This window comes from Theobroma umbraticum, unplaced genomic scaffold (assembly GCF_002168275.2).
Source record: "Theobroma umbraticum cultivar Fairchild unplaced genomic scaffold, ASM216827v3 scaffold_86.0, whole genome shotgun sequence".
In the NCBI taxonomy this organism is placed as follows: domain Eukaryota; kingdom Viridiplantae; phylum Streptophyta; class Magnoliopsida; order Malvales; family Malvaceae; genus Theobroma; species Theobroma umbraticum.
This window is the reverse complement of record NW_018397263.1, coordinates 6,575,148-6,588,944: the sequence shown is the minus strand read 5'-3', so window position 1 is coordinate 6,588,944 and position 13,797 is coordinate 6,575,148. Positions and strand designations below refer to the sequence as shown.

Genomic DNA, 13,797 nt, shown 5'->3' with positions numbered 1-13,797 from the left:
TGTAATAAAATTAAGCACTTCATTTTGTACCATTCAAATCAGGTTAGTGATCATAGGTACTTCTTTATTTCTATTCTCCTTAATTACTTAGAGTGTGCAAATCACTCTAAGGGGATTGATCAAGTTTGGGTATAGGTTCTAACTTAGCCTAGAAAAGTTAGTTTTGGGTTTGGTTGATCCCGAGAAAATTTTTTTAAAGGTTGTGGCTGAGCCTACGAAAAGACATTGTAAAAGCTTTGTAGAAGCTTGAGAACTTCATCGTTTATAGTGATTTGATTTGGAAAATCTTTGGCTAGAGATCAAGGTAGTGGATGTAGGTCTTTGACTGAACCACTATAAATCTTTGTATATTGTTTGCCCTATTTTATTTTTCATTTCATTCTTTGTTAAATCATTCCTTCATCTCACATTTAACTTCTCATCATTGATATTTAATTTGCCCCTAATTAGAAGTCAATCTAAGTGAGAGCCAAAAAGTGGGATTATTCCCCTCTAACACATTTATTTGTGATCAACAAATGGTATCAAAGCCTATCCCTCATTTTTAAGGCTTAACATCTTAAGAGAGATCCAAATGGCTCTTCAAAAATCTATAGTTGCTGAGGGATAGTCTAAAAATAGACCACCTTTGTTTGATAGTTCGAACTACCCTTATTGGAGCATTAGAATATCAATCTATATAAAAGCGATAGATTATGAAATGTGGGATGTCATCACTGATGGACTTTTCATTCCCTCGACCATAAATGTAGTGACAAACGAAATGATTCCTAAGCCAAGGGCTAAATGGATTGAAGTTGAAAACCAAAAAGTTGTAGACAAACTTCAAGGCAATAAATACTCTACATTGTGCTCTATCTTCCATTGAGTTTAACAAAGTGTCAAGTTGTACCATAGCTAAACAAAAATGGGATAAACTTAGAATTATTCATGAAAGGACTTCTCAAGCTAAGAAGTCCAAAATAGCTTTCTTAACTCACAACTATGAGATGCTTAAGATGGAACCTTGTGAAGATATCACTAGCATGCTTGATAGGTTCACTAACATCACCAAAAAATCAATCAGCTAGGCAAACTAATTCCAGATCATGAAATTATCAAAAGACTTCTTAAAAGCCTACCTAAAAATTAGAAGCCAAAAGTGACTACTATTTGTGAAGCCAAGGACTTAAATGTTATCATTCTTGATGAAATTTGTGGGTCTCTTCACACTCATGAGCTGAAACTTAAAGAAAAGGAAGAAAAAGACGAGAGAAGCAAAGGAAAAGAAGAAAAGCATTGCCTTAAAAGTAAGCACTCTTGAAGAAGAATTGGATAATTTATCCTATGATGATGATGATAAGAATTAGCTATGGTTGCAAGAAGATTCAGAAAACTTATAGGACAAAGAGATAGGAGATTTGCTAAGAAAGTGTACAGAAGAGATTAAGGTTCTTCATGGAGAACCAGAAATAAAAATGAGTCCAATAAGAAGGAAGATGTTATATGTTTTGAATGCAAGCAGCCTCGACACTACAAGTTAGAATGCCCCTTATTGAAGGAAGAAACTCCCAAGAAAAATAAAAAATAAAAAAAGGTAATGGTGGTTGTAACCTAGTCTAACAGTGATGTTTCCAGCTTAAATGTTGAAAAAGAGAAAGTGGAAGAAAGAATAAATTTATGTCTGAGGCAAGAGATGATGAATCCGAGGTATGTTCTGCTCCTTGTGATATTTCTATTGATGAACTTCAAGAAGAACATGAATGTCTTTATGATAAGTTTGAAAAACTTGCATCAAAATACAAGGCTTTAAAAATAAAGACTTCATCTCTTAAGAATGACTTAAAAAAGATAAAACATGATTTTTGATCTACTTTTGAACAAAGAGTTTTCTTCAAACTGAACTTGACCATTCAAAAATAGATTCTGAAATTCTAAAATTAGAATTGGAAAATAGAACTGAAGCTTTGCAAAAAGCTATTGATGAAAATACTTCTCTAAAGAGTATGAGGAAAGAAATATCAAGAAGAAACACATACTTTAAGAAAAATTATGATAATGTCTCTTTTAGATGTTATATTTGTGATAAACTTGGTCATCTATCTTGTAACTGTTATACAAAAAGAAGCACGTAGAAAACAAAAAGGATTTGGGTTCCAAAAAGATTTTATGTAGCAGCTAACCTTTAAAGACTCATCAAGGTATGGGTACCTGTTAAGAAAAACTAAAAATTTATCTTACGGGTTAAGCCTAACTGAGAAGACATGAGTACAAGAGCTCAACTAAAGGAGAAACAAACATGGTACATGGACAGTGGTTGTTTAAGACACATGATTAGAAACGAAATGCTGTTTGCTTAATTGGATAAGAAAAAAACAATGAAATTTTTCAACGAAATTTTCCGTTCAAAATTTCTGATTGATTTCCAACGGAAAGTATTACCTACGAGGCTTTTACCAATGAATTTTCTAATAGAAATTTTCATTGGAAATCCATAGGAAATACGTATTTTCAATGAAAAATTCCATTAGAAAAAGCTTATTTTTTTGTAATGAAAGCTTATTAAGTTCAATCAATTTTGCCTTTTCAAAATAAGAATAAAGCTAATAATAAATTTTTGAAATCTAGTTCACCCCCTCGTGAATATTCCTTCATCATTGTTATTGAGCTAACCCATATAACTAAACGTGCTCCCTCTTTCATATACGGAGGATATATACATGTCCTGACAACAAACCATGTAAACTGGTGGTGGCAACAATGAAAAATATTTTATCCCTAATGTTAGGGGAATGTGGCACTTACCTTGAACCCCACATGCCTCCGAAGTTGGTGAAAGGATCTAACAGCATTTGATTGATTGCTTGAAGCCTTTTTATTTAACATGGCATAGCAGAATACGTATTTGACAATATTAAATTGTTTTATATTAAATTTATAACCAATTAACTCAATCCTATGACATATTTTTTCTTTTTAATTTGAAAAAGACATGAGTTAAACTCAAGTTTTTTTTGGTAAGAGATGTAATTATTTGTTATGGAATCAAATGTTTGAATACAATAAAAGTATTGTATAAAGTTTGAGACACATTGGTCCTCACATAATCTCTCACACATTACATTTATGAACACCTAACTCAAGCTTAATTTTGAAATTGTGTTGTTATTGGGATTCTTTTCTGAAAATTGTGATTTAAAGCAATCACAATCACAAGAACAAGTTTCTACTTACTATAACCGTCGAAACAAATTCATTAAAATTAAATATTTTTTATCATAAATTTGATTTTGTTTGAATGCCATCTAAACTTTTCATAGCTATTTTCATGCTAAAATTTGGTTAAACACCAAATAAGCTCTTAAATTATATTTTAAAAAATAATTAAAATTTTACTTTATTATTACGTTTAATTAAGTTCATATAGTTTTATTTTATATGAAGTAAGAACATATTACTAAATATTAACTAATTATCATTAATTAAAATATCAATTAGTATTTTAATGTCACATCATTTACCATATGTTATTTGGAATTATTACATTAACGAGTAAGGGATGATGTGGCAAAATGTTACTAGCTGCAACTTGAATTTTTTTTTTAACCCAATCACATGTTTTAAAATCATTGGTTTAAGAATTTAAAAAAAAATCAAAATAACCTAATTGTTTTAGCAATCAAATCAATTGCTTCCCAAATTAATTGGGATCCCTTCCATAGTTCTCTTCTCTCTCATCGCCCACCACAGTCTTCTCTTTCTTTCCTCAAATGAATCAATTTCCTTGGCAAAGAAAGAAAAATAAGATCTATTCCCTGTTCACCTTATACTCTGCGTTCTTCTCTTGTTTTTATCTTCCTTCCTCTCATGCCTTTCATTCTCTCTTTAGAGCAAGAACGTTATTGATACGGGCAGAGCTGATATTACTCAATAGACTTGAGATTGTTAACCAACAGCAGGAAGATGGCCAGTGCATAAATAAGTAGATGAGAGAATCTGAAATTGTCGACTGTTCAAGAGAAGGGTTTCTACTTATGTACTAGAATAAGTGTCCAGTGCAGTAAAAAATAATCTGTAAATTGTGGGCTTTTTGTCGAAGGAAGAATCTGATGTTTTGGTGGATAGGGATTGGGAAAGGGGTGAGATCTCCATATTGCCTTGTCTCATCTAGAATATTTTGGCAATATCTTGTTGTAGTTAACGCTGCAGCAATTTTGAAGCTGATTTTTAACTTCACTCGAGTTGCCTTACGGGGTTTGCATGTTCAGTTTCATGTACAAGAAGTGTCTGTTTTCTTTTTTTACGTCAAAGAGTCTCAATTCTTTTCTTTAAAAACAGATATGGAAACTCCATGTCAATTTTCTCAAATTTCAAATACCCATCACAATTATAGAACAGCTTCTTGATTGCTTAGATTGGTTGTTGTGTGCTTTTGTTGAAGTTGAATTGATTTTGGATCATATTAACTTTGGATGCTTGGCTATGAGTTCTCTTTGTTGATGAAATGGGTTTTGTATGACCAGAGGCGGCTTTAGGGTAAAGTCATCGAAACAAGAGCAGTAAGTATCGTAATTTTATGATAATAATATAATTAATTATGTTAAAAATATATAATAATTAAAATAATTAATAAATTATTTACTTATTTCTTCATGTCTAATAAATGTTTATTTTTTTTTATTTTCATACCTTTATCAGCTTTCAACTCTTTATTTTAGTTTTCATTAAAAATATGTAAAAGTAAAAAAAAAATTAATAAAATGGTATATTCTCTTACTTTTCTATTTATATTCCTAATAAATTTTAATTTTTTATTTTTTTAATTTTCACAATGCTATTAATTCTCTACTACTTTTTTTATTCCCAATCAAGAAAATATGTATTTAATAATCTTTAAACGCTATGTTTTTCTTATATATAAAATTAATTATTATTTTCTTTTCAATTTATAATAGGTAATTATCAATTTTCTTTTCATTTGTTCTTTGTTCGTTAACTTCAATAAAAATAAAAACCTTATTTTTTTAATTTCAATAAAAAAGTCTTATTTGAATATATAACTTTAAATTTTTGAAATTATTGAACCATTCTTGTATATGACTTTTAATTCAAACTAATTTGAATGTGTATTATTATCATTTTTCATAATTAATATTTTAACATCAATTGAAATTAATAACTTATTTTAGATCAACTTTAAACTGGAAGTTGATTTGGGAAGGAACCCATTAATTAGATTGCCAAACCAATAAAGTTATTTTAATTTTTTTTAATCTCTAAACCAATAAATTTAAGACATGTGATTATATATAAAAGAAAAAAAAATCAAGTTTTAGTCAATACCATTTCTACCACATCATTTACCACATGATAGTATAATAATCCAAAATGACATATCAATATTAGAATACTAATTGTCATTTTGACTAAGAAAGTTAACGAACAATTACTAATATAATTTATTTAATGTAAAAAAAAAATATAAAAAATTAATTAAAAAGTATAAAATTATGACAATTTAATTAATTTTTTAATATAATTTAAGAACTTATTGAAGTATTTAATCTTAAAATTTTGACGTAATATGCAAAATATTTATAGATTTAATTTTTAAAAAAAAGAAAGGAAAAGGAAAAGAATTTGCATCAACCAAAGAATATGCTAAAGTTGGTTCCAATTATTTTTGGTTAAGTAAATAAATTCCCGAGTCGGGGCACGTATTCGAAGTGGGCCCATCCCTTTGGTTAGGCGAAAAGGAGAGGGCCATCACAGGTCGAACAAAAACCCAACAAGTGTCCAAAAACCAGTTAGAGTAGTTTTTAATTTTTGTTTGCTTTCTCTTCACAAAAGAAGCGCCAACGAATTTGGATCCAATTCCTCTGCATCGTATCTTCATCTAATCAACATCTCCCACACTTAGCTTATATTTGAAAGGCCACCAACTCTTCTCTTCTCCTCTCCTTCCTTTCATTCTTTTGCAGTTAGGTTACTCTCTGTCGCTTCATTTTCTTCTGCTACTTCACTTACTATAATAATCTTTTATTTTTTCATTTATTTGTTTAACTTTTAATGGAATCGTAATTCTTCATGTGATCGCAGGTGAGCTTTTCAGAAGCTCCGACTTGACCCATTCAGGTAGTTGATCAATTTTCAGATTTCTTTTTTCTTTTTTTAATTGAAGTATTTTACTTTTAATTTAAATTGTGTGAATCGATTTTTGATTAGATTGTTTCCTTGCAATGTAATTACTACAAGTATTAGCAGTTTCTTTCTGTAAATGGAAAATTTTTCATATTTTTGTGGCATTTGTCGATAACTTAGAATGGTTTCGCTTTTGTTAGTCTTAAAAACCTTGTTACTAACTTATGGAGGAATTGAATTATCTTTCTTTTTTCTATGGCATTTTTGTCAATAGTCTTGAAAAGTAGTTTCTTCCATATAACCCTAACTCAATTCAGAGTAGTGATTGCTTATCACGTTACAGGATTCTAATTGGTACTATAGGCATGGATCGGATTGCAATGGGGGCACGTCTCATGATAGTATCTGATCTTGATCATACAATGGTATGTTTTGAACTTGAATATTTGCTTTAGTTTCTCAGAAAATGTCATGTCTGCGCTCGTGCTGCGGTTACTTAATTTGATGTGATGATCTTCATTTTTGCAGGTTGATCACCATGATGCTGAGAACATGTCTTTGCTTAGGTTTAATGCGCTGTGGGAGTCAAATTATCGTCATGACTCCCTTCTGGTTTTCTCCACTGGGAGGTCGCCCGCACTTTACAAACAGTTGAGGAAAGAGAAACCCATGTTGACTCCCGATATAACTATTATGTCAGTGGGAACTGAGATAACATATGGCAACTCAATGGTGCCGGATGATGGTTGGGTTGAAGTTCTGAATCAGAAATGGGATAGGAACATTGTCACTGATGAAACAAGCAAGTTTTCTGAGCTCACTCTTCAGGTATAGTTAATAGATATCAGCAACTGCGACATTATATCTAATCTTACTATTATTCTGTTGAGAGTGTCTTGAATGTATCTGGAATTATAGGACCTAGTCTTGACAAATGCAAGCATGTTGGATCATGCAGGCAGAAACGGAGCAGCGACCACACAAGGTCAGCTTTTATGTTGATAGGACTAAGGCCCAGACAGTGATGAAGGAACTTTCAGAATGTTTGCAAAAGCGAGGGGTAAGATTCAGCTTACTACCAAGGATATGTTGCACCCAATCATGTACTTTTGCCAAGTAAATATACTTTGAAAGATATACATCAGATCACATGACATTGGTATTTATTTCTTCTTCATCTTGCTTGCTTAATTGTTGCATATTCATTGAATGTTAATATTATTTATCATTAACTTGTGTTTTATTCTGGGCCAGCTGGACATTAAAATAATTTATAGTGGAGGAATGGATTTGGATATATTACCACAAGGTGCAGGCAAAGGGCAGGCTCTTGCATATTTACTAAAGAAGTTTAAGGCTGAGGGAAAACCACCTGGTAATACTCTTGTATGTGGTGATTCGGGAAATGATGCTGAACTCTTCAGCATTCCAGAAGTGTATGGAGTCATGGTTGGTATTCTTCTGCTTTTTTAAATAATCCAGAGTTATTAGCCCATCAGAAAATTACAGTAGTCTTCGTGGCTATTTCTGTTTCATTAATTCCCTCCCCTTCTCCTCCACCCCCCCTGCAGGTTAGCAATGCCCAAGAAGAATTGTTGCAATGGCATGCTGAAAATGCAAGAGGTAACCCTAATATAATCCATGCAAAAGAAAGGTGTGCTGCTGGGATCATAGAAGCCATTGGACATTTTAACCTCGGTCCAAACACTTCTCCAAGAGATGTTGCTGATTTTATGGAATGTAAGCTGGAAAATGTCAATCCTGGTCATGAAGTAGTGAAATTTTACTTGTTCTATGAGAGATGGAGGCGAGGGGAGATTGACAACTGTGAGGCATATATAACAAGTCTAAAAGCTTCTTGTGTATGTTTACCGCCCGTTCTTTACTTTTAATGTTATGTTTTTGTCATGGTAGTTTTCAGTTCATCAGAATTTGGACATCTTACATTCCTCTTACTATTAGGAAAAAAGGAAACAAAGACAATAACCATGTAACTATATCTGCATCTTCTGATTGATGAATTATTAATGTTTATTGGCCTAGAGGTGACAATTCAATGGTTTGGATCAGGCCATTACAAGTCAAGGGAAATTCTGGTCATCTTTGGGTTTGGGTTGTTTTGGGCTTTTGGATCATCTCAGGTTTGGGTAATTTCAGATTTGTGTATTTTGGGGCAAGTTTAATTCAGGCTTGAATCATTTCGGGTTCAAGTTGTTCAAATTATTTGGTGTTCGAATTTTGTCATTCAGGTTTGAGTCATTTTGGGTTTGGTTCAATTTAGGTTTGGGTCGTTTTGTGTTCAGGTTTGGTGGGTTAGGGTTGTTGACTTTTCTGGTCAAATCGGGTTGATTCAGGTTCGGGTTCAGGTCGGCTTTGCCAGCTCTAGCTATTGCTCTAACTTTCCTCCATTTGTTTATTCTAGTTTGGTGCATCATTGGCTTCTATTTCTTGTTCTAACTAGAATTCTTTACACATTTGAAAGTTGATTAAATTCCATCTCTATACAGATTGAATCAGCTTTATGGTAGATAGGCATGCAAGTGAATCAAATGTTTAAAACATTCCATCATTGCATTTTTCTACATGATTTTAGACATGGAATTCTTTATTGTCATTATGTTTTCCATCATTATTATTTGTACAATGTAACCCACCTACCCCATCCCAATACTCACAAAGCCAGGGCTCTGGGGGTTGGAAAAGTTATGGTATAGTAGGGTATGCATGCTAGGTAATTAGGAAAACAGATAGATAAAAGTGTACAGATTTGTTCTTCTGCAATATTATGTCTAAAACTTGATTTTATTGTAAGATGATACATGCAACTGAAGGTTTGAATTTGTCAATGGGTGTGTATCTACTATTTGGAGTGCATGCAATCAATTCTTGGACAAGTGTGTGGTTATAGATCTACCAAGCCCCTGTTGAATTTTAACAAATAATTGTACTGATTTGTTTCTTGAATCAAACATAGCTGCTAAGAAAACACTGGTTTCATTTTTCCTTTTACCTTTTCCTTTTATATGAATAAAATCTAATTTTGAGTGTTTGAAGCTTACTACTCAGTCATGCTTTAAATTTTTATTATTTTTCTTCAGGATCCAACTGCTGTATTTGTCTTTCCGTCTGGAGTTGAGAGAACTCTTCATGAATGCATACACAGAATGAGAGGTTGCCATGGAGACCAAAAGGGTAAACAGTTCCGGGTCTGGGTGGATAGTGTATTATCGACACCTACTGGCTCAAGCACCTGGGAAGTGAAGTTTGATAAGTGGGAGTTATCCGGTAAGAGTTTTTTCTTAATAAATTGGCTAAATCAGTTGGTCATTGTCTTCGCATTTGCAGACAGCTTTTCTTGCAAGCATGCTGATATTGTATGTTCAATTCAAAAACCAGTATTATGAACTTGTGCTAGGATGCATGGTTTTTTTCAGCATGTGCTCTACCTTATATAGTTAGGAAGCTCCTGAGAGCAACTGAATTCTATCTTTATGTTCTTGTGACTACCTATGAGTTTCTACTTTTGTATTGACTTGCTAATTCTCATAGGTGACGAGCAGTATTGTTGTGTGACCACAGTTAAACTAAATGCGAAGGTAAGAATTGTAAAATCTTAATATGTTAATTTGTCCCTGAAGATTGCTTAACATAATTATGTTCTAAGATGATTGCATTTGGGTTTTGCAGGGGTCCAGTGCTTCGGCCGGGTATACTTGGGTGAATGTGCAGCAGAAGTGGTTAGAAGGATTTGAAAAGAAGGATGACTCAACCTGGTTGTTCTAATATTCTGCAACATCTTGACTCCAGAGTCAGTATGAAGTTGTATTGAAATAAATGTATTCAAATTTTACTGGTCTTTTTTTATACACCAATGGAGATGGCACTATGATGAGATAAACTGAGATACCAGGGCTTCTATATCTTCTTGGATATCTATTGTTTTCTTAGTATGATACTATCCATGTTCTTGCAGTTTATAGTAAATGATTATATGAATTTAGTTTCCGTTTTAAACATTTACTCATTTATAATAAAATAGTACAATTTCAACTTTTACAATTTGATAAATAGTAACAAAATGCAAAATAAGAATAATAATAATCCCAAAATTTAGTTCGAGGAAGAAACAAACGAAACGGAAACCAAAATCAGTCCGGAAGAAAGATGAAGAAGGCCCACTTGCTGCTTTCATTATGAGCGAAGTTACGCTTTTGTAGCACAAGCCCACTTAAGCACTATTTCCATCTAAAAAATGAATTATTTTTAAAGGGCCCAACCGGGTTCGAACCGGTGACCTCTTGATCTGCAGTCAAATGCTCTACCACTGAGCTATGAACCCAATGTGGTTTAAGGGTTGCCAAACATCAATACGTTTAGCAACATAGATTCAGCAGGCTCTGCCATGAATTTAAACGGGAAAAGGTCAAAATTAAAATAAAAACTATTAAATTAATTTTTGATTAAGTATATGATTCAATTGTTTTCGTGGTAACCATACTTTTCAACCTTTTTTTTTAGGTATATAGCAATGAAATTAAAAGGTAACCCATCGGTTATACCTTCATTCTTAAAAAAAAAACCTTTAAATTTTAAGTGTAAAGTTATTGTATGAGCAGCAAATAATTTCGTAACTACTCGGTATGATATTATTGGGTTTCATCCTCATATAAAATTGATCTGGATTGGTTTGGTAAGCGAAAAATAACTTGGATGAGAATTTGTTTTATGTAAATATTTTATAGGATAATTTAATATTTTTTATTATTTGTATAAATTGTAGAAAATCTTTTTTACTGTTTGAATTATCTTCTGAAAAATATTTTCATTGTTAATATACCTATGAAAATATCAATATTTATCAATTGTGCAAGATATTCAAAACTTAATTTTAAGCATTAAAAATTTATATAATAATAAAATAACTAAAAACATATATGTAGTTCAAAATTAATAATCATACATAACAAAAACATTCCACATTAATAATTAATCATCTCAGAAATATTTATCTTAAATAATAAAAACTATTACGAAAATATAACTAACCGTCTAACAAATATTATCTTAAATAATAAATAATTTTTTTAGCTCTTAAAAATGTCTTGCGCCACGAAAGGTGTAAAATGAGTGTTTTTCTCATGGATTCATAAAATGTCTTACATCTATAACGTATTTTTAATCTTCCAAACAAATAAAAATCCTAAAAACTTTTTTTAAAATTTATTTTATGTCCAAACAAACAAACAATGTTTCACCCTGAAAGCAAAATTGTAAGATTAATATACGTAAACACCCATCGACACTAGTGAAATTCCTCTCATAGTTTTTTCCTTTCGTTTTTTTTGTAATTGCTATGATAATCCATCATCAGGCCTCCATTTAGTAAGACAAGATACAACCATGATTAGGAGTGTGCAGCAGTCGATTGCAACTGAGCAACCGATATCAGCCATCAGTCAATTGGTTCGATCCCTCGGGGGGGGCTCCCACCCCTCGAACCGATCGAGAAACCAACCTCCGCCTTTTTTTTCCCACCTTCATCCCTTCCCCCTAAATTAAAAGAGAAACCAACCGGCCAACCCCCTTTCCCCCCTAGTGAAATTCCCCCAATTTGCAATCTTCCCCTCCCCTGAACCCTAACTCTCTTTATTAGCTCACCTATTCATTGCCCTTCCATTTGCTACCACAGGTGTCACTCTAGACTGTTGTCAACCACCTATTCTTGCCTTTCTTGGCATCAATTAGCAAGGTAAACCCAATGAAACATATATTTGATTTGTTTTTCTTAGCTGTTGGTTTTATGAAAATAGCAAGAGAGAGAAAATGATTCCAAGGGATTAGAAAAAAAATGTTATGTTTGGTTGAGTATCATATGTTGTTTTTTCACTTGAAAAAAATAATATTAATGCAAATAAAAATAATTCTAAAGGGATTAGAAAAAAAATGATATGTTTGGTTTTTAATTTTTGGGAATTAATTTTTTCTTAATCATAGATTATTTCAACCTTAGTTGACATTAAACATTTCAAAGAGCTTAATGTTTAGAATTATTGTTTTAATAATCAATTAAAATAATTTGCAATATGCTAGAATTAAACATTAAAAATTATGCTTGGGAATTATGTTGAGAATTATTGTTTGGATTTTCAATTTGGATTTTCAATTAAAATGATTGGTAATATGCTAGAATCAGACATTAAGAATTATGTTTGGGAATTAATGTTTAGAATTATTATTTGGATTTTCAAATAAAATTATTCGCAATATGCTAGAATTAATGATTGGAATTCATATTTGGGTTTTTTTTTTTTTATGTAGATGTCAACAAATAAGGAAACAAATTTGACAACTAGTGAGACACCAACACTAACACCAACATCAATACCATTAACATCTACACCTCATGTTACTGCTAGTTCTACTGAAGCCAATAAAAAATGTGAGGTAGTAAGCAAAATGCAGAAGCAAAGGGAATCACCTCAACTTACATTGATTATGTGGGATTACTTCACCAAATTTGTTGATAAGAAAGGTAATAAGAAAGCTAAATGTTTCCATTGTGGTAAAGAATTGTGTGTTGAAACAAAAAAAAATGAAACATATTCATTGAATAATCATATTAAAGTTTGTCCGAAGTTGAAATTCATTCATGATAGTGAGGAGAACAAGCAAATGGAATTAGGTTTTGCTATAGGAGGAGATGGGTTGGATAGTTGGAACTTTGATCAAAAGGTAATTAAGAAAAGTTTAGCTGAGATGATTATTTTAGATGAATTACCTTTTAAGTTTATGGAAAATCATGGATATAAAAAACACATAAACAAACCATGTCTTAAATTTTGTATACCATCATGATGGACTATTGCTAGGGATTGTTATAAAGTTTATACTAATGAAAAAACTCGAATGAGAAGATTGTTAAGATCGTGTCCTTGTAGAATATGTCTCAACGCTGACACATGGACTTCAATTCAAAGAATTAATTATATGTGTTTGATTACCCATTTTATTGATAATGATTAGAAGTTGTAAAAAAGGATTTTGAACTTTTGTCTCATTGCTAGTCATAAAGGTGAGGCCATCGATAAAGCAATTAGTAAATGTTTGCTTGATTGGGGGATCCAAAATATTTTTTTCTATCACTGTTGATAATGCAATTCAAATGATGTTGTATTAGGACATTTGAAGAAAAAATTTAATGTTGCTAGAGTTAATATTTTAAGATGTTGATTTGTTTCATGTGAGATGCATTGCTCATATTGTTAATCTTGTGGTGTTTAATGGATTGAAGGATATCAATACCTCAATTACTCATGTTTAAGGAGTGTGCTATTAGTGTAGGAGTTAAGAGCAAGTGTTTATTGTGTTTGGAAATGACCACTAGATGGATTTCTACTTTTTTAACATTGGATACAACTTTGAAATTTCAAAAGGCTTTTGCCTCATTTGAGTTACGTAATAATAACTACATACTTGAGCTATAAGGTTGAGAGATGGGGTGCCTAATGACAGAGATTTGGCAAATGTTAATAGGATTTCTCCTTTCTTGGGAGAATTTTATGATTTGACCATGAGTGTTTCAAGCACATCTTACATAACTACTAATTTTTTTCTAGATTCCATTTTTGATGTGTATACCAATTTCATTGAATGGCAAAATGGTGATGATGTTGATTT

The 13,797-nt window shown here is 31.7% G+C and overlaps 1 protein-coding gene and 1 non-coding gene across 3 annotated transcripts; one reads left to right on the top strand and one right to left on the bottom strand.

The window, feature by feature from the left end:
• The first annotated feature begins 5,787 nt into the window (after window positions 1-5,787).
• On the top strand, window positions 5,788-10,092 carry LOC110420236 (Sucrose-6F-phosphate phosphohydrolase family protein). 2 transcript variants are annotated; one of them, XM_021433476.2, is made up of 10 exons: window positions 5,788-5,959; window positions 6,079-6,114; window positions 6,464-6,545; window positions 6,649-6,948; window positions 7,079-7,180; window positions 7,375-7,569; window positions 7,692-7,982; window positions 9,219-9,405; window positions 9,670-9,716; window positions 9,808-10,092. In XM_021433476.2, exons 3-10 carry the CDS (start codon window positions 6,486-6,488, stop codon window positions 9,901-9,903), a joined length of 1,278 nt encoding a protein of 425 aa, XP_021289151.1. In that variant the 5' UTR covers window positions 5,788-5,959; window positions 6,079-6,114; window positions 6,464-6,485; the 3' UTR covers window positions 9,904-10,092. The 2 variants fall into 2 exon arrangements, with proteins under 2 accessions (XP_021289151.1, XP_021289152.1); XM_021433477.2 differs by having other exon boundaries at window positions 5,788-5,964.
• Window positions 10,093-10,387: 295 nt separating this feature from the next.
• Window positions 10,388-10,459, bottom strand: TRNAC-GCA (transfer RNA cysteine (anticodon GCA)). Its single transcript has one exon. It is a non-coding gene; the product is annotated as a tRNA-Cys (tRNA).
• Between the last annotated feature and the right edge of the window lie 3,338 nt (window positions 10,460-13,797).

Coding starts and splice junctions, on each gene's coding strand:
- LOC110420236 (XM_021433476.2), top strand. CDS start 6,486: ATGGATCGGATTGCAATGGGGGCACGTCTCATGATAGTATCTGATCTT. Junction 7,570..7,691: donor CAGAAGTGTATGGAGTCATG/GTTGGTATTCTT, acceptor CCCCCCCTGCAG/GTTAGCAATGCCCAAGAAGA. Junction 7,983..9,218: donor CAAGTCTAAAAGCTTCTTGT/GTATGTTTACCG, acceptor ATTTTTCTTCAG/GATCCAACTGCTGTATTTGT.